The sequence below is a fragment of the Biomphalaria glabrata genome, chromosome 3 (genome assembly GCF_947242115.1).
Source record: "Biomphalaria glabrata chromosome 3, xgBioGlab47.1, whole genome shotgun sequence".
In the NCBI taxonomy this organism is placed as follows: Eukaryota; Metazoa; Mollusca; class Gastropoda; family Planorbidae; genus Biomphalaria; species Biomphalaria glabrata.
In genome coordinates, this window is record NC_074713.1 from 4,103,907 (window position 1) to 4,123,839 (window position 19,933).

Below are 19,933 nucleotides of genomic sequence, written 5' to 3' on the forward strand. Positions count from 1 at the left end.
ATTGTTCCATCTCCAGCATTGCCTCAGGAAGTCAATATTCTTGGCAAGCTGAAAGGTAAACATAAATTTCATTAAATTTGAGTAACAATGGAAGTTGCACTGGTTATAGGCTGTTTGTTTGCTGATTCTAGAGGCCTAAACATATAAATATGTAATTTCCTTTGATATTTTTTAAAGTACTTTACCTTATACTTTATGCTCAATAATAAGGAATTATATGTTAGGAGGAAGGTCTTTGCATTTATTAAAGAAATTATACTTGTCCTAATTATGGTAAATTATATGAGAAAATACATTATGATTTAAATGGGACAACCCACTAATAAATAATGTATGTAACAGTTGCAAAATTTTGAGTTCTTCGACATAATAGCTTGATTATTTGTGCCTGGTTTCAGCAACATCATAATCCCAGGTAACAGTGTCAGTATTGCCCGGCAGTTTCTTCGCTGTGTTCTACATCAGCTTGCTCCCAATGGAATATTTCCGATGCTGTTTCAAAGCAATATGGAAGGTAAACTTATACATCTCTCAAACTAAAGTTTAAAAAACAAAACAGTACCCCTTTCTGACCATGTGATCTATAGGACAGATGATTTAAAGGTCATCTGTTTCTACAGTTAACTTGGATGTCATATGTCCAGCACAATGACTAATGGCCTTTATTTTCCCCAACTAAAGTCTGGTCCAATTAGACTCTCAGTTTTAATCAAGATTTGAACCCAAGACCACTCAGTTTGGAGGCCAAGCGCTTTACCATTCAGTGAACCATCCCCCCTCCACACACACACAAAAACAAAATATAAACATATTATTAAAGTTACTTTTATCCCTAAGTTGAATTTTGATAGGAAAATGGTTGGAAGCAGTGATTCTATTTGAGTTTTTTTTTTAATGAGTTAATTTGATGTAATTAACTATTGAACTAAAATTTACAAATTAAAATCATGTACACTTGTACAAATAAAAGAAGGAAATCTGAGATTCTTTCTCATGACCTGCTCAATAAAAGGTTGAAGTAACATTGTTGCTAAATTTAATATTTAATAGATTTTTTATTTCCAAATCTATATAATATGCTAATAGCCCTTTGACTAATGAAAACTTCTATGTGCAAGCCATACATTTTTATTAAAACTGATACTAAGTAAATGTATGTATGTAACAGTACTAAAGCCCTAGTCTACCGGACCTGTGTGTTGAGCACTGTACGGAAGTGAAACATGGTCAACCTACTCAGGGCAGGAAAAAAAAGCTGAATGTCTTCCACCTCCGATGCCTAAGGCGGATCTTTAAAATAAGGTGGCAAGATAAGATAACCAATGAGGAAGTGCTACAAAGAGCATGGTGCCAGGACATCAGCTCTGTTATCAGCAGCAGACGCCTTGGCTAGCTTGGCCATGTTCGTAGAATGCCAGTAGGCCGACTTCCACAGACATCCTGTATGGCGATCTAATAGAAGGCAGGAGAGCCGCTGGTTGCCCACTATTATGTTATACGGATGTATGCAAACGCGACATAAAGCTCTTGAAAATCGACACTGGCAGCTGGAAAGAGGTGGCACTGGATAGATCCACATGGAGAGAGAGCATAAAGGAAGGGTAACGGATTGCAGATGTCATACACAACAGAAGCAGAAAGAAGGGTGAAAATGCAACGGCGCCTGGTGATTATGTATGCCCAACCTGCGATCGCAGCTGTGTATCAAGGATTGACCTCTTTAGTCACACAAGAAGTTGCAAAGGGAAAAGATCGTCTCTCGAGACTTAAAATGCCACAGCATATATATATATATATATATATATATATATATTGTTACGAATCTCACTATCCGGGCTCTCTGCAAACTGCACCATACACCACCAACTTAAAGAACTTGACAAGTCAGGGCTCCAAAATAACATAAAGGTTTAATGTCCATAAAATAACAGCCAATACTGTACAATTGGCAGCATGTAGAACAGTACAAATAGCTCTGCGATAACAAATATCTCTCCGATAACACCGTTCCGCCGTATCAAGTCTTGCACTGGCCTCTCCGTCTCGTTCCGGGCTTGCACTGGGTTCAACAGTTCGGGACTGACTTCACATAATAGGCTCGTTGTGTCGGACTCGATCACAGACCAAGATCAAGACGCCGTTCGTCTCAACTGTACTTGACAGTACTCCGCACTGAACCATATAATGCTCCGTACAGAACCACACCGTTGAACTGTGCTGTAGTCGACCGTGTTCTGAACTCCTTTCATGAACCCACTTTCTGAACCGTCTTGACTGCGACACATCCGCTCTTTATATAGGGTCCCTACTGGCCTTCTAGAACCGGACAGAACGCCGCTCGACGTTTCTAGGTGGTCAGATGACTACAACTCTCGTGACGCTAATGAGCTCTGTTCACGATGGCGATTCTTCCCGAACCCTCTTGTTGACACTCGTCTCAGCCGATCGTCGTAACTCGTCACGGTTGACCGCTCGTCTAGCGCTGGCCTGGGGCAATTTGCGTCGGCTGACTACACTCACACCACTACCCCCATCTGTGCCACCACCAGGTTTATAACAATATATATATATATATATATATATATATATATATATATATATATATATATATATATATATATATAACTATATATGTGGTGGGTTCGACACAGAATTATAACAACCAAAATGACGAAGCAAGTCAGGAGGCTTATTTCAAGTTTAATGTACACAAAAAACCTGCCAAAGGCAAACATACAACATGATTAATAATGAGCATAAAATAAACATAATGATATGGTCTAAATGAACAGACCAATTTGTAAAAAAAAATGTAAACACAACATCAGGTATAAATACTAGATCAAGCAAAAACAAAAAAGAAAATCTTATAGTGTGAACCAATCATCTCTTTTATGAACATAAGAGAGATATGGAACACCACCAAACATTAATAAAATAAATGACAAAGTAATTAATAAAAAAATAAATCAAATAGTTCTATAGAAAACTAACATACATTGAAGAGCTTCGCTCTTACCTTTTCTTACAAAAACTATGACAATTAAATAGAACAAAGGTAGTCCGACAATGAGGACAAAACCTGGGTAGCAATATGATATATATAAAAAATAAACAAGAATATATGATATACAAGAAACAGTAAAAATGTGTTTACCTGCAGCCTTGGTCAAAACAATGAACTTAGGACAAACACAGCAGGATCAGACAAGGTGGTATTGGAGTAGGTGTGTAGCAGCAAGTTTCAAATGGAGGATGCCAGCAGGAAAAGGAATTCAAATCTCAGCTACCGGGGCAGAGGTCAACTTGACCCTGTGCTGACCGGTGCTTGGTCAAGTTCAGCCGACCCGTATATCAGGTCCTCCCCACTACATATATAAAAGACTGTTTTAGAGTTGTTATCCCATGTGTACTACAATGTGTCCATTTTACTGTAGACAAAGTAGTACTTCATTGCTCATATACAAAGTCAAGTCTAGTTCTGCTAGGTGCTTTTATTGGTTTTCTTTTTTAAAGATCCTCATTTCTGGAAGACAATGGCAGCAGCTTTGCTTGACTTCAGTGAGCTGCCATCCCATGCTCCTCTACAGTACCTTCTTGAAGTAAGTAGTTGTGACATAATAGTTCTTGGTCAGACCTGGTACCTAGGGACTTCAAATAAGTTGGCTTATAAACAGGTCTAGGTAATGAAGGGAAGAAAAAAGTATTTTTAATTGAAGGTTTATTAAATGTTAAACCTATTAACAGAAAAATTCAAATACATTTAGCTAATTGTTCGCTAGTAAAATCTCATTTATCTTGTTTGAATCACTTCATAGTTTTTTGTGCGTGCATTCTAATATTGTTGGCTTTAAAATGAAAAGACAATATGACACTTTTTTTTTGTTTCCTTAAGGGCTTAAATGAATGCAAAAATTTAGCTCAAGATACAATCATGCTTCTTTTGAATAACACCTCGACATACTTAAACTGTGTGTCTTTGGAAACACCTGTTCCCACCTGGACAGCCATCTTGGCCCACTTTGACACATTCCTACGTCGCCTGCCATCAGTTCTTCCAAGCCCTTGTGACACAGCCCCGATAATGAAGATCATTATTACATTGCTGAAAGTGTCCTGCATTGGCAGTGTCAGAGTAAGTACCCTTACATAATTGCTATAAAATGGGAAATTCAAATATTATAATTTTGTATGAAACTTATGAATTTACTTAGAGACAGTGTCTGAGTGCTGGATATTTTCCTAGCAATAAAAGGTCTGAGTGTTTTAGACATCTTAATAGAAGCAGTGCGCCTGCAAGAAACATGCTTAGGCACAGTCACTTGCTATGTGACATGTGACTCTTTGGACTGTCATCCTCAGCTATCCTTCAAGTGGTAGGCTAGGACAAAATCATTAACTTATTGTCTGAAGGATTGAAGCTTATAAAAAAAAAATGGTGTGCCTGAGTGCTTTGGCTTGTTTTTCACTTCTAAGTAATTCTAGAACATAGCTTGTTCTGGAGCTGCCTTCACAGCCAATATATGTAATTGTGAGCCCCTTTAAGAAACAAAATATTTTTAACCAATTGGGAACTTGAGACCATATTTGCATCTATCTTGTATCTGCTGAAGCCTGACTTACAAATAGATACAACAACAATATGAAATATGAATTAACCTCTCTTGAGTGCACCCAGCTCTAAATGCGTTGTTGTGTAAGTCATGTATTACAGAAGTATATCCTATGTACTTTTATTGCTTGGTCTAGTGCTATGTGCTCTGTACTGTCATCTTGATGGTCCCAGTTTTGAACCTGCTTGCTACCATCACTCGCCACCCTGCAGGAGGTTTAGGCTACGCTCTAATAATCTTCAGTTCTGAAGGAACATCTGAAATATGTAAAAAAAAAAAAAAACAAATACAGTGTAATTGTAACACAAAACAGTCTAAATGTAAACACAATCAAATATTTTATGGGGACACACTTTATATCTCTTTAGATTAATTCTGTGCCTGTAGAGATCAAAGTTGCTTCATTAAGTTCCCATGAAAGTTACTAAAAAAATAATTTATTTTTGAACGAATTTATATCACTTAATGTACTAATAACATCTGTACTTTGAATCTCGTTCTCTAGAGCATTTTGGAGCCATTTTCTAAGATACTCAGTTTTGTGATCCAGAATTGCAGTTTTAAACTGCAGCAGTTGTTGGATATTTGTTCCTTGTGTAACAGAGCACTCAGCAGAGTAAGTTCTACTCCGTGTGCTGTGTAATAGTTTTGTTCAAGTGAAGCTTATGATTTAGTTAAAAACATTTTTGAAAAATATGCTTCAATTGATTTTCTAAACTCATTGACATCTATATGTTAGTGTAGATATGTGTTTTACTTTTTAAATTAAAATATTAGACTACTATATCATTCTAAGAGTGTATATTCATAGGGAAAAGAAGGAAAATGATATTGTTTCTGTAGCTGGAGAGAACATTGAAATTGTGCAAACTTTTAAATACCTTGGTACTAACTTAGACATTAAATTAAATTTTACTGCAAATACTGATTATATAAGCAAAAAGGGCAACAAAGATTATGATTACTTAGAAAAATGTCTTCATTTAATGTTAGCGAAAAGGCCTTGGTAATATTTTATCACAATAACATCTGCAATATTTTAAGTTTTAATATCACTGCTTGGTTGGGCAATCTTAACATTAAAAAAAAAAAAAACTTCATATAATCCTAAATGCTGCTGGTAAAGTCATTGGCAAAAAAAAACAAAAACATTTGGGCAGCTGTTTAAGAAAAACATTCATAAGAAAGCTGAATAGATTTTAGAAATAAAAATTCACCCTTTCGGTCAGAATTTTGTGATTTTACCATCACAAAAGATATACAAGACACCAACAGAAAAACAAACAGGCACAAAAACTCTTTAGTTCCCCTGACAAATCATTAAATACAATTCAACTATCTGGTATAAACATTTCGCATGTTAATTATGAGTGAGTCTGGTATGTATATTTTGGTTTCCTATATTCATAATGTTTTGTTTGGTAAAATGCACAAATTGTAAGAAAGATTTCCCTTATGGATAATTAGATTGTTATTATTATTATTTAACTTTTGAACACTTTTTTTTTCTAGGACCGAGACAAAATGTTTTTGACAAGAACTGTGATTTATGAATTGGTCCAAGCTTTGAAGTTCAAGTCAAGTATACCCGATGAGAATTTGCTCCTCTTAGTTCAGGTCTGTAGTAACATTGTTTAAAACAGAAAGAAGGATTTCTTCTGACATTGTTTTCTTAAGCCAAACAACTAAAAAATGAGACAATAAAAATGCGTGAATGATTGGAAATGAAAACAGTGGGTTTTTTTATCCACCCTTAGCTTAATATTTGTATTTATCTTATCTTATATAATACAGACGTTACTTCAAAAAAGAAGATGATTACGTCCTACGCGCCATGTATTTAGTCATGCATATTAACCAATGACTTAAATTCTGCCAAGTCATTGGTTAACTGCTTCGTATTCACTCAAACTCCTATGTCAAATGTTTGGGGCTTTTTTTGTTGAGAAATATAAAATACAAATATGCCTTTGTTAAATAATGAAAAGCTGAGCTGCATTCGTTGTTGATCATTGAAGGGGGGCAGATCTTATGGGTCAAGTGTTGGTCTCTGGATAGCAATCTGGTCTGGAAACACCACTGATCGGAAAAATTCTTTCTTGGAAATTGGAATGGTCAAGTGGTCTGTTCACCTCACCTCAGGTTGCTGCTTATTGAATTTGTCTATTCCTAGGGTCCCTGTTTTCTGCCCTGGTTAGGGCGATTGGTTATGAATATGATTTTCTGTACCAGTTGTTCTTATTTTAACCTGTGCTTGTCCATGTCAATGTGTTCACAACATGTAAGAAATGTGTGTTTTGTAAAGTTATTCAATGTATTAAAGCCTTAATATGTGGACTTGGTTTTCGATTCTATTGTTTTATTATTATTTCACCATGTTAATATATTATAGTCTGCGTAATGTGTGCATTATGTTTTGTCATCACTCTGTCAGTACAAATAGTTGGACAATACTAAGCTTGTCCTCTTGTAATTGTTGTATTTTCAGTTTGTTGTATTGGACGCAGGCGGCACCTTGTCCCTGTACAACTCCTCAGTGACAGAGACCAGTGCACTTTACAGTACCCAATCACCATCCATGGTTACAACCTGTGCGTCTGAAGCTATGAGACCAAACCTGAATGACTGCCTGGATTTCATCGCTGATCTTCACACTATCACAAAAATAAAGGTCAGTGCTGAACCTATTTTTGAAATGAAATATATTTGATATAAACCTTTATATTATATTACAACTGCCACCATATGATTAATGTTTTTAAGTCTTAGGATAATAAAAAAACAGAGAAAAAAAAATCATTCACAAGAAAAATAAACAGGTTTCTATCAAGAAACTATAATTATAGATGTTTTTCAAACTTGTTTTACCAAAGTCATGTTTTACACAAATGAAATCATTGCAAAACTAATGTTCTAAAGGATGCAACCCTGACTCTTAATAAGGAACCGCTATTTGAAAGTCTCATTATATGGAGCTGCTACATTAGTTGTAACAGAAAGAAAAAATGGATCTATTATCTAAAGACTTTGTAAATTATTTTAAAAACAATGATTTCACTTTAAATAGCAAAGAGAACCTTTTTTTTTTGCTTCAACTTTTCCATTTTAATAAAATATAGTGCATAAGAATGTTCTTAAAACTGCTGTATACGACACCGTGTAATCTTAGTGTCTGTGTCCATGTCCGTAGACTAACATGAAGGTAGCTGGAGCCAGTCTCAATGAGGATACTCTTGGCAGTCAGCTCAAATCTGGCATTTCTCAATATCTCTCTCTTGAAATAACCCGAGGGAATGGTAGGGACAATCGAGCTATAACCAGATATCTTCCATGGTTGTACCACCCTCCATCTGCCATGCAACAAGGGTCAGTATTTCTTTTACAGTTGACAAAAACATTTTTATTTAAATCGTCATAAGTTTTAAGTGGTATTTGGATTTGGCCACTCTATAACAGCGTCAGTATTTAATTTGCTGCGATTAGAAAAGTAGATATTTTAAATCATTATATTCTGTTAAAGTTGACAATATATGCTTTCTTTAATTACTTAATATTTGAGAGTCTTAGCCACAACTGCTTTTTCTGACAGGCCAAAATTTGAAATTTTACTGCAAAAAAAAAAATACTGTTTTTTTTTTTTATTTGTAAAAAAAAAAAAAAATTCCATAAGAAATAATGTTTGTTTATATATAATATTTTTATTCATTGTAAATGGAACTTTAATATTTTTTAACTAGTCTCACCAATAAATTACATAGTAATGTTAACTTTTAAATGTTCCAGTCCTAAGGAGTTCATCGACTGTATAGGTCACATACGACTGATGTCATGGCTTCTCATTGGATCTTTAACTCACACTGCCATCACAGAAGGATCTGCTCCTATATCCTGTCTTCCGATTCCTCTAGAGGCCAGCTGTCATATTGCTGATCACATAATGGTTATAATGACAGGATTTGCTGAGCAATCTAGTGTAGGTTTTTGTTGTTGAATTGATTTTAGGAAATAAAGTATGATACTGATTTTAATTTTAGTAATATCAACATACACTATACATTTAATTTGAATAACCTTTTTTAAAACAAAATATTTCTCAATCTGTAATACTTTTGGTAGTTATTGAATCTAATAGTATTTTAACTTTCAAAATTTTTTTTTATAAGTAATTGAGTTTAATCTGTATTTTTTTTTAAACAACTCATTGAGTTAAATCTGTATTGTTTTTTTTTACAACTCATTGAGTTTAATCTGTTTTTTTTATACTTCATTTAGTTGAATCTGTGTTGTTGTTTTTACAACTCATTGAGTTAAATCCGTGTTTTTTTCGCCTTGATTTCAAGACAATAGACAGCTGCATGAGATTTTTGTTTGCCTTTGTTTACAGCTAGCTGAATGAGATTCATTGACCTGGTTCTTTTTTCCTGGATTTGTCTTTTGGTTGTTGTTTTGTTGATGCTTTAAAAACATTTACTCAATTTATCCAAAATGGCTTCCATTTGTTCTGTATGTTCTGTTATCACTAGTAGCCATTTTTCTTATGTTCCTCGTGAAAATGCATTAGGTAATTCTGTTACCATTTGTGTCTTCGTAATTTTTCAATTATTTTTTGTTTATTGGTAGTAACTAAAACGTTTATGTTATTGTTCTTTACTATGTTCTTCATTACAGGCTTCAGTTCTGCATATGTCTTCCTTGTTTCATGCATTTATTTTATGTCAGGTAAGTTACAGCTTGGGATATAAAATACTTGATCTTGGGATTTATTTACAATGCTTGAGCTTGGGATTTATTTACAATGCTTGAACTTGGGATTTATTTACAATGCTTGAGATTGGGAATGCTTAAGCTTGGAATTTATTTACTATGCTATTTACAATGGTAGAGCGTACCTAAATTAAACACATTAGTTTAATAATAAGTTTTAAATTTTGAGTAACAGCCAAACGCTGAAATACAGTAAATTTAAAAGTAAGAAAGAAAAGAATTTGTTTCACAAAGGATTGATTGTCATTAGAAATTTTGTTCTAAAAGACACTCGTATTGTTTGTGTTTGTCTCTTTCCAGCTCTGGACAATGTACAGCGAGTCAGCTGCAGCATTACATTCTCATGGCAGTGAACAACATTACATGGCTTCAGCTACCATTATGGATTTTTGGGCCAGAGTGACCCCTGGGATACTTCAACTGTTATCTCACTCTAAAGTGGTAAGGATGACGGGAAAACTCCCAAAGGCTCTATTTACATTTATTAGAACAATGTGGTAACTTTACTTTAATGTTAGCCACTCTATGAGGAAAAGGAGTCATATCAGAGAAAATCTCTTTTCTTAGTTTGAATTATATCTGATGTGATATACAATCTAATTAATTTTTTAAAATTAAATACCCAACCCTGTATTTTAAACAAGTGTAATAATAAAGTCTGTTCTTGTGTGGGAAATGTGAGAACAAGAATGTAATCAACTGTAGCGTTAAGTAAAATGAAGGAAACCAATAGTTTGGAAATGTATAGGCCAGTGCATTTGGAAGTAGACTTTTTCTAATGAACTACTTGCATTGCTAGTGCTTAACAATATTTGATTTAGAAATGTATCAACTGTCAAGTAAATGTTTTGGTTACAAAATCTAATTAGAGAAAATGTTGGAAGTTAATGAACAGCATTCAACTAGTTCTAAACTCAGACATTAAAATGACTTGTTGAGTTGTCCCCTAAGTGTCTCACCCAATGCTAGATTCATTCATTCTTTCATGTAATCCTCCCCCCACCAACGCCCTTTTTTTCTCTACTTTTTGTCCTTTAAGTAATATGAAAATAAATCCCAAAATTTTTTCTAAAGGAAATCAAGAAATAAAAACACACTTAATATGCTGCTAAGTTTTGTTTGAATTCCCAGTAGATTTGTACAACAGTAAAAAATTATGTACCAATGAATACTCTTATTGGCATTCACATTTACAAAAATATTAAATATAATAGAAAAAGGATGTAGTATAAGTTTTGACTAAATTGTTTACATTTTTCATATTAGTTTTGCAACCAAGTTATAAATATTGTTTTAAAAAGAATGTTCCTGAAGGTTTTAAGTTTTAACCCTAACCCAATTTTTTTTTTTGTTTTGTATGTGATTAAGATTTTTTAAAAATTCATTATGATTTTTATACATGTTGTATGTTAGTTATTGCTGGTGGATGAAACAGTTTACAATGTAGCTAGCAGAACAGTACTTACAATATATTGACCCAAGGCCTAGCATACGCCGCTATTTTGCAGGGCTGCCCTTTGGCCACTGCAACCTAATAGGACACATGCTAATTCTAGGTGTAAATTATTTAACCATTTTATAACTTAGATCTCCTGTGGCCGCCTGATTTACCAGAAGCTCCTGGAAATCTCCTGAAATCGCGAAATATACAAAAAAAAGTCGTGGAAATCTCCAGAAATTATTAAAATCTTTTGAAAACTCATACAACTCTCCTGAAATATATATAAAAAAAATTGTCATTCAATATGGAAAACGCCAATCTTATGCACAATAATAAAAAACTGCATTATGCAATACTCGTAATTGTGGAATCTGGTGAAAGAAGCTTCTTGCGTCTTAAACTAATGAAGAATTACTTGAGGTCAACAATTCTCAAAAATAGATTGAAACATTTGGTATTTCTTGCTATTGAGCGTGAAAACATTTGGAAATTCTTGCTATTGAGCATGATCTATGTAGGAAATAAATTTTTTTATCATATACTGTATGACTTTGCTACACGCAAGGCTCGTGTAGTAATTCTATGCGTAGTAAAGAATGAATAAAATGCAAATCGAAAATATTTTCTAATACAAACTCTTAACTCTTATTAACCGTATCCCTACCCAAACTGGGCCCTGCGAAATCCGTTTCACATTGGGCCCCACAATGGTTAAGTCCGGCCCTGCTATTTAGTGACGGGTGAATACAGAGTAGATTACTTGTTCTCTTTCCATGACTTTTTATTCACAATGGTTAAGTCCGGCTCTGCTATTTAGTGACAGGTGAATACTACTTGTTCTCCCCACTCCCTTTTTTTTTTCGCCTTTAAAATTATGTGGGGTAACTCTAGTCTGTCCGACTTGCAGAAATAAAAGAGTGATCTTTTCATTACTTAGTGTCCAAAGTCAAGAAGAGAATTATATATATAGATGATTAGGAAACTGATATTATTTCACCTGTAATTAGAAAACATTATTTATGTTTAAAGACTGTCTTGTTTTAGAAAACATTATTTATGTTTAAAGACTGTCTTGTTTTAGAAGAACCAATAAAATGTTACATGTTTTTTTTTTTCTTTTCCCTTTTCTCTCCTGTTCTTGTCGCCCTCAGGATAAATCTATATTGGAGGTTTGACTAGTAGTGTCCCTTATTTAGTTTGTAACTTTTAGATCCTGTGTCATTGTTTTGTTCACCAGTGCACATGTCCTCACTGACTGCCACCAGGCAAATATCGAAATGTGTTTTTAATCCTACATCTGATAGGCTCTTTTTTTTTGGGGTCATTGTTTTGTTTTTAATACATTTTTATTATAATGTTGTCTTTAAAGCAGATTCAGTACATTACGTTCAGCTTGTTACACTACAACAAAAATATTTAAATTAAAAAATTATGTAGATTTTAATGTATAAACAAATAAACACAAATTTCTGCTTATAATATTATAGCTAGCGTCTTAAAAATATGCAGATTCTGTTAAATATTTTTAATGTTCATGACATGAAAAAATAATAGATTAACTAAGAATGACAATAATTTTTGTAGTTTAAATATATTTTTTTGAACTATTTGATTGGTTTTTTAATGTACAGTCATATTTAATTGTCCCTCCATGCTCCTTTCATTTTATACATGAATGTTGTCTCTAAGAGAGTCAGTTTAGAAGAACAAAATATTGCTGGCTTTATATTTAGTTTGTGTGTTTCTTGTTTTTTAACAGTCAATGGCAGTTTCTAAGAATTACATTCATGTTTATTACTAACATTATCAGCCATGTCTATTACTAACACTATCAGTCATGTCTATTACTAACACTATCAGTCATGTCTAGTACTAACACTATCAGTCATGTCTAGTGCTAACACTATCAGCCATGTCTATTACTAACACTATCAGCCATGTCTATTACTAACACTATCAGTCATGTCTATTACTAACACTATTGGTCATATCTATTACTAGCACCATCAGTCATGTCTGCTAGTGCTAACACTATCAGTCATGTCTAGGACTAACACTATCAGTCATGTCTAGGACTAACACTATCAGTCATGTCTAGTACCACTATCAGTCATGTCTATTACTATCAGTCATATTTAGTACTAACACTATCAGTCATATCTAATACTAATACTATCAGTCATATCTAGGACTAACACTATCAGCCATGTCTAGTACTAACACTATCAGTCATGTCTAGTACTAACACTATCATTCATGTCTATTTCTAACACTTTCATTGGACATTCATTTTGTTTCATTTCATTTAAATATTTTATTTTTATACAATATTTTTATAAAAAGTCTTTATGTTGTTTTTTTAAATCTTTTAGTACAATCAAGCCATTGCACCATAAACCTGACACCGTTTTTTTTTTTTCTATTTTACATTTTGTTTGTAATTTTTCATGATCCAACATCATTTAGTCTATTGACATTTTGTTTGACAGCTGTTGTTTACATTTGGCACATGTTTGTTTTGTTGTTGTGCTGCGTAGGAAGGTGGAAGGCGGTACTTTTTAAAATAATTTTTAAAATTAAGTCTGATTTTAATTTCTCACTTGGTGTAGTGCAGGGCCTTCTTTTATCTTCAATGCACCGCTGGGGGGAAACAAGTCTTTGAATTGTTAAGGATTAAGTACTAGTGAAAAATTTACTTTTTCTTTATATTTGAATCAAGAGCAAATTTTAACATCCCTTCATAAGGATTACCTTAGAAATATATGACTTGAAAATATACATGCTCATTATTTTCTTTATTACTAGCACACATTTTATTTAAAAAATCCCTTTCTTCCAGTTTCTTTCTATTGTATTTATTTAATGAGCATTTTTAGATCTCTAGGACATTTTAGTTTAAAGCTATTTTCAAACAAAGAGCTAAAACAATGAGTGTTTTTAAGTTTGAAGAATTTACATTGAAGTGCATTGTAACTGATGAAAAATTGTGTTTGTTTTCCTTTGAACTGATAGCTAGCAGAGATGGTGAATCTTCACTTTTTAGGCCTGATGGAGGCTCTTCAAGAATGTAACTCTTCAGTATTGGCTAAAGTAAGTTTAACAACAATACTGAAATTAATATGTGCTGTTCGTTTTATTTTGCCTCTTTTCCATGATGAAAAAAAAACAACATGATTTATAAACGGCTACAAATCCAAGGAATATAAATTGTGAAAAATAAATTCTTAATAATATAAATGATTTAAATGATTTGAATATTGATTTTATTGTTATAGATATTTTTATATATATATATATATATATATAATTAAAATCTGTAAAAAAAAGAAAAAAACATCTATATGCTTCTAATCACATGAAGGTTTTTCCTGTTCAGTACTTTCTGTATTCAATGATTATAAACTGCTTTACAGAAGTTTTTAAAACCTTTAATTTCAGCTCTTCCCGATGTGGACATCCATTTTATTTGCTTATCACTCGCAGGTTAGTTTCTGATTAAAATTTGCATGCCATTTAAAACAAAACTTCTAGTTCTATTATTAACATGCTTCTGAAGCAGTTGACCTGAATACTAATACATTCTTTTAACTGTTTAGAAAGTGGAGATCAGTTGTTGTTTTTTTTAGATCTTAAAAAAAGCCAACAAGAGTTTGTTTAATAATATTTTGTATCATCTAAAAGAAAATATGTCTTGCTAATATCTAATCATACTATGCATTCTGTTTAATTCAGATGTACTGTTTATGTCCAAGGTGCAGATATCAATAATTTCTTAATATAGTTTTTCATTTCTATTATTACTTTAAAATGATTTTTTTAACCTTAACATGGAATAATACTGAATAAAATTTGTGCCAGTTCTAGTAATTTTTTTTATTCAAAGATTCAACTTGAATAAATGTACTTTTCTTTTGAAATTCTAAAATATTATTGTGTTTTTTTTTTTACATTTACTCAGTAACCAAAATAGAATTTTAGAAAGTTTTGTTGACATTTCTGTTTGGTCAGGGTTTAAATGCTTCAACATTTATTTTTTTTTCATGCACAGCTTCCAGGTCACCTTCAGGTGAGGTTACAGAACTGCCAGTACTGGGAGCCCCCACACCCAACTAAAGACCAGACATCGTTTAACTCTTCCATTCTCCTGACCTGGTTGAAGAGAATTCAGTTCAAGTTGGGACAGATTGAAGTCCAGTCCTCAGCAGCCACTCAGATATACATTGTCTAGATGTTGTTGTTCATTGTCAAGTTATACAAAAAAGCTTTGACAGAATGTAGTCCATTTATCAACAGCCACTCAGATATGTATACTGTATAGATGCTTATTTGTTTAGTTGTGACATAAATTATATGTTCTTGGTGAAATAATAATAATGTATGTACATTTATTTAAAACATTTTTGAAGTCTATAAGCTCTATTGAAAATATTTGTAGGACTTCTTTTGGAACCCCATAACTATAGTCAACTAAATTAATAACATTAGATTGAATGCTGTTGAACTCTATACTGTATATAGTTAGTTATCACAAACCAATTACCAGCTTAAGTAACAAACTCAGTTTAACAGCATTCTGATTCATTTAATTAAATGTTGATATTTCAGTGTCTACTTATGGTCATGAGACTTTTTTGAGAATCTCACTGTTGAATCTCATTGTCCTTTTTTTTTTGTTTCCAAAAGAGATTTTTATAATTCTGTGATTTTCTGTACGTCAAGAGTCGCATTGCCTGGTGATTAAAAGAATCTCTATCAAGAACTTAGCCAAGTGATTAAAACTATCAGATCAGTTTCCTTATAAGTACCATTAAATTTATATATATATACAGAATACAGATCAAATAGTCTCTAACAGATGCAGATGTTATAATTTATAGAGCCAAAAATCAAATTCATATTATAGATATCCAAAAAAAAAAAAATCCAAACAATGTGCTAATGCTCTACTTCTATGACTTAATGTCATACTAGCATTGCCTGGTAATGTACGCTATGTTATGGTAATACATTTTGAGTTTGTCTATAACAATTAGGCAACAAGAAAGCATCGGTCAGTTGTTTTTTAATAAAAATTTTAACCGAGCTTTGTAAAATAAGTTGACTCAGGCAATTTTTGTGTGTGGCAATATTTAGGAATTTTTTATCAAGTATAGACTCAACAACTAACAGATCTTTTGTCTGTCCCTGATCACCCTTCTTGGAAATGTGCAATCAACAGATTTACAAATATATATTATCCTGTTCAAGTGATCTGTTTTGTGCCTGTCAGGCTTATACAGCAACAGTAGTACAGCTGCTTACAAGCTGTGAGTTCAATAGATGGGACACTTTATTGTGCACCACTTTTAAATATGTATTTATATATTTATAATTATTTCTAGTCTTAAAATGTGTGCAATTTTTAAATTTATTTAAGCATTTTTAATTATTATTTTTTTATTTGTAATAAGAATTTAATAAGAAATGTATTCTGTTTCAGTAGATATATTTAAGCCACTTTTTGTAGCCAGAATCACATTTTTATTTTGAAGTGTGCTTTGAACCTTTACCATTGTCATATTCATATATACAGAAGCAGCATTTGTTCTAAGAGCCAGTCTAAATTAGTGAAGCCTGCAGATTGAACAAGTTTTAATGGCAATACCTACAAATTTCCCCTTTACTTGTTATGGACAATTGAGAAGAGACACTTAAGTATTTTTAACTATGTGTCCTTTGTACCATTGTGTTCACATTGCATTAGCACTAAACTAGATATAAATTTTAAATCAGTGCTGATAAGTGGATGAGGTGCAAAAAATCTGTCCGAAAATCCAATGCATTCTTCTCTACAAATAAAGTTCTAAATTAAATTAAGGAACATATCTTATTAGCATCATTATGTTTTTCTGTATTGGGATTATTTAGTAATTTTTATAACCACAGTAAAACCGCTAATAAAATACTATATTTAAAGACATTTCAGGAAAGAAGTTTAGATGATGTAGCTCTACTATTGAACAATAAACTATAGCATTTAAAAAAAAACAACTCTCATTTAACAAAAGATGGACTGGCATGTTTCGTTTCTTTTTTAATATTTTTTTTTATTTATTTAATAGTATATTGATAATATAATACATGTAAGTTAATAATTTTTACTCATTTAGTAATATTCAGTTATTTACTTGCATGCTTTAGTGTCAATGTAATTTCCTTTTTTATTTTTGTTATATTTACCTTTGTCACAAATTCTAAACTCTAAGATGTGCTTCATAGAGTTACTATAATATAAAAATAGTTGTTTCCTGTTAGCACAGAATGAGTGCTGATGGAATACATAGTAGGTTACGCTTGGTCCTCTCTTTTTACAATTGAATGTTACGATCATTAGGGTCTTCAAAGCCAGCCATTTGCTTCTTTATAATGTAAAATTGAATGGCACTATGTGAAAAGGCCAACAATTAAATGTAACTTTTGTTACTCCTTGGGCTCCTGTTTTAAAGATCACTAGCCACCATTCTGTAAATACTCTTAGTATAGCCTTTAATTATAGTCTTATAATATTTATGTAATGTCATTACAGGGTTGCCAGAACAAAAGATCCTGGTTAGGGTCTAAAATTCCAGATTCTAATGTAGCCAAAAATAAAGATCATTTCCCAATGTTTATTTATTGTTATAGGTGGCTGAGTGATAAAGCACTTTGCTTCCAACACTGAGAGGTCCTAGGTTCAAATCTCTGACTGGGATTTTTAGGGCGCCCCTGAGTCCACCCAACTCTAATGGGTTAGCTTCTATACATTCATTCTAAGTGCAGTCTTGAACAGTACACAAACTAGTGTGCACATTCTGTATTATGTGGATGGGGGTGTGCAAGCCAGAGTTATAACACTGTCTCCTCTTTAAACTGTTTGTCCAGACAGGATTTGAAGGTTTGTCATCACAGGTGGAGGTCGATAGGTGTGAGCAACAATTGGTTGAGATCATGTACTTGACAGAGTCAGCCATGTTGCTTTCTGTTATCTTCTCCTCTTTCAGTTGGTATTTCGACCAAGGGATGATTAAGCTGTTGACTGGTCTTTCTTGATGTCTGTATTGGTGGATGTTTGAAACTCATTTCAGGTGTTGCGTTTATGGTCATGTTCTACTACTCATCACCTGTCTAGCTCTTTTAATGGAAGAACCCATGACAGTTTGCAGACGTGATGTTGCTGGCTTCTTGGTAGTCATAATAACTCCACAGCTTTGGGTGCCACTTTAACTTTCTTCCATTATTTTGCACTTGTGTCATAGCCACACAAGTAAACCTGTTTTCCAGAGTCAGCTTTCAGCACTTGTCTTTCATCTGCAGTGTAGGAAAGTGCAAAATGTCTATATTGTTCTTCTACCATGTACCCTATTCTGTCACAGGCAATGTCTAATTCATTTACTCTGTGTTGGCCTTAGTTGAGGCCCATTTTCAGTCATATTGTGAAATCAAAGGTAACGCATCAGAGATGGTCTTCAGGCTCTCATGCTTTGAGTTTTCTTTATAGACAATGGTGGATAGAGGTCTTTAAGATCCATAGTAACAGGCTTCGACGCAGACCCAATGTTGATCTGTCTGGCTGATTGAGGTACTACTAGCGCAGCGGTTCTCAACCTTTTATGCTCGGCGACCCCTTTTTTGCAAACCCCCACTCTGACTCGACCCCCACACACACACATACAACAATAGACAAAAACAATCCATATTTTCTATGGTCTTAGGCGACCCCTGGCAAATCGTCAATCGACCCCAAAGGGGTCGCGACCCACAGGTGGAGAACCCCTGTACTAGCTGGTGCATCTGTAGCCAAACCCTCAGTCAGATTATAGGTTTCTTCTCTCATTGCTTCATCTCTTTTCTATCCAGCTGGTACTTATGAACTACTTAATAATCATTTACTGGAATGGAAATATTATCTTCTTGATACTGTCTAGAAAATGTCTCTCTGGTCCTCGCAACACTGACCTAATTTATCTTTTGACCATTTTCTAACAATGTCATAAGATTTTGTCCTAGGATTTAAAAAAAAATCTATTTTGCTATCTATAGCTGCAATATATTGTTTTTGTGATAAAACCTCAATTGCACGTTGGTACGTTTTGTTACATAGTACTCTACCAATGGAGACTTTGAAAAATTAGAAAAACATATTGTTTGGTAACTATTTCATAGTCCGCTCTTTTTGCAGGAGTAACATCAGGGTGTAGAGTCTGAAGTCAAGTCTATGTGAATGAGTAATTGTGCAAAGATTGAACTGGATCCTAGAATTGGTGTGGGAGAAAGAACATGTTTACCAGACAGACAGAGTTGATATAAGCTTTGTAAAAAAAAAAAAAAAAAAAAAAAAAAGACTTAAAAATTGCAGAAATAAAAAACAAGAACATAGCATAATATCTGAGTGAAAATGAAAGCCCACCAATAGTTCAAGATCTATTGTATCTCATCAGGAAAATAATGACTAATATGTAAATCTTGATCTAGCTTTAAACTCGAATGGCATTTTTATTTACTTTGAGTGGTTTAAAAAAACAACATTGTCAATAATACGAAATCCATTTTTTAAATAATCATGTGGCAACCCTGGGCTTCAATTTTAATGTTATTTACAGTTGTGTATTCTTATTATAATGAAAGTTTTTTTTACGGATTTGCTTTGTATTTTGTTTTAATGAAACAGTATTTATGTTTATCTGTGATGTAATTTTTCTAAGGTAAATTATGTTTTAGAATTTTCCATTGCATTGTGATAGGTATTTGAAATATTTGTGTTTGGTCAAAATCTTTCATTAATATACACTCAAAACTTCATGTATCAATTAACTCATTTTTTTTGTTTTTTAAATATTGTAAATTCAATTTAAAAAATGCATTTAACATTTATGGCTCTTCCTAACTTTGAGATTGGAAGCTGTTGCATTTTGGGTTTGTTTAAAAATTGTTTCAGACTTGACTTGTAGAGTACTTATAGACAAGCAGTGAACATTGTAGTCAATTTGCACATTAAAGACAAGTAGATGTCAGGATATGTCTTATAAACATGTAGTATGAAGATCAGATTTGAAAAGATCATCATGGATAATATAGAGTAATAAATAAATAAATAAAT

General features: G+C 32.9%; 1 protein-coding gene across 2 annotated transcripts in view; it reads left to right on the forward strand.

Annotated features, from left to right (window-relative positions):
* The window catches only part of LOC106057650 (protein unc-79 homolog), a 48,894-nt gene extending 29,247 nt beyond the window's left edge, over positions 1 to 19,647 (forward strand). The window contains exons 40-54 of one of the 2 annotated variants that reach the window (XM_056023611.1): positions 17 to 55; positions 399 to 514; positions 3,517 to 3,602; positions 3,896 to 4,135; positions 5,119 to 5,229; positions 6,126 to 6,230; positions 7,102 to 7,284; positions 7,804 to 7,979; positions 8,397 to 8,586; positions 9,282 to 9,332; positions 9,678 to 9,818; positions 11,970 to 11,987; positions 13,831 to 13,908; positions 14,257 to 14,301; positions 14,867 to 19,647. In XM_056023611.1, coding sequence (XP_055879586.1) covers positions 17 to 55; positions 399 to 514; positions 3,517 to 3,602; positions 3,896 to 4,135; positions 5,119 to 5,229; positions 6,126 to 6,230; positions 7,102 to 7,284; positions 7,804 to 7,979; positions 8,397 to 8,586; positions 9,282 to 9,332; positions 9,678 to 9,818; positions 11,970 to 11,987; positions 13,831 to 13,908; positions 14,257 to 14,301; positions 14,867 to 15,046 — 1,759 coding nt within the window. In that variant the 3' untranslated portion in view covers positions 15,047 to 19,647. The remainder of the gene's footprint in view (positions 1 to 16; positions 56 to 398; positions 515 to 3,516; positions 3,603 to 3,895; positions 4,136 to 5,118; positions 5,230 to 6,125; positions 6,231 to 7,101; positions 7,285 to 7,803; positions 7,980 to 8,396; positions 8,587 to 9,281; positions 9,333 to 9,677; positions 9,819 to 11,969; positions 11,988 to 13,830; positions 13,909 to 14,256; positions 14,302 to 14,866) is intronic. The other variant, XM_056023612.1, reaches the window with a different exon arrangement.
* The last annotated feature ends 286 nt before the right edge of the window (positions 19,648 to 19,933 follow it).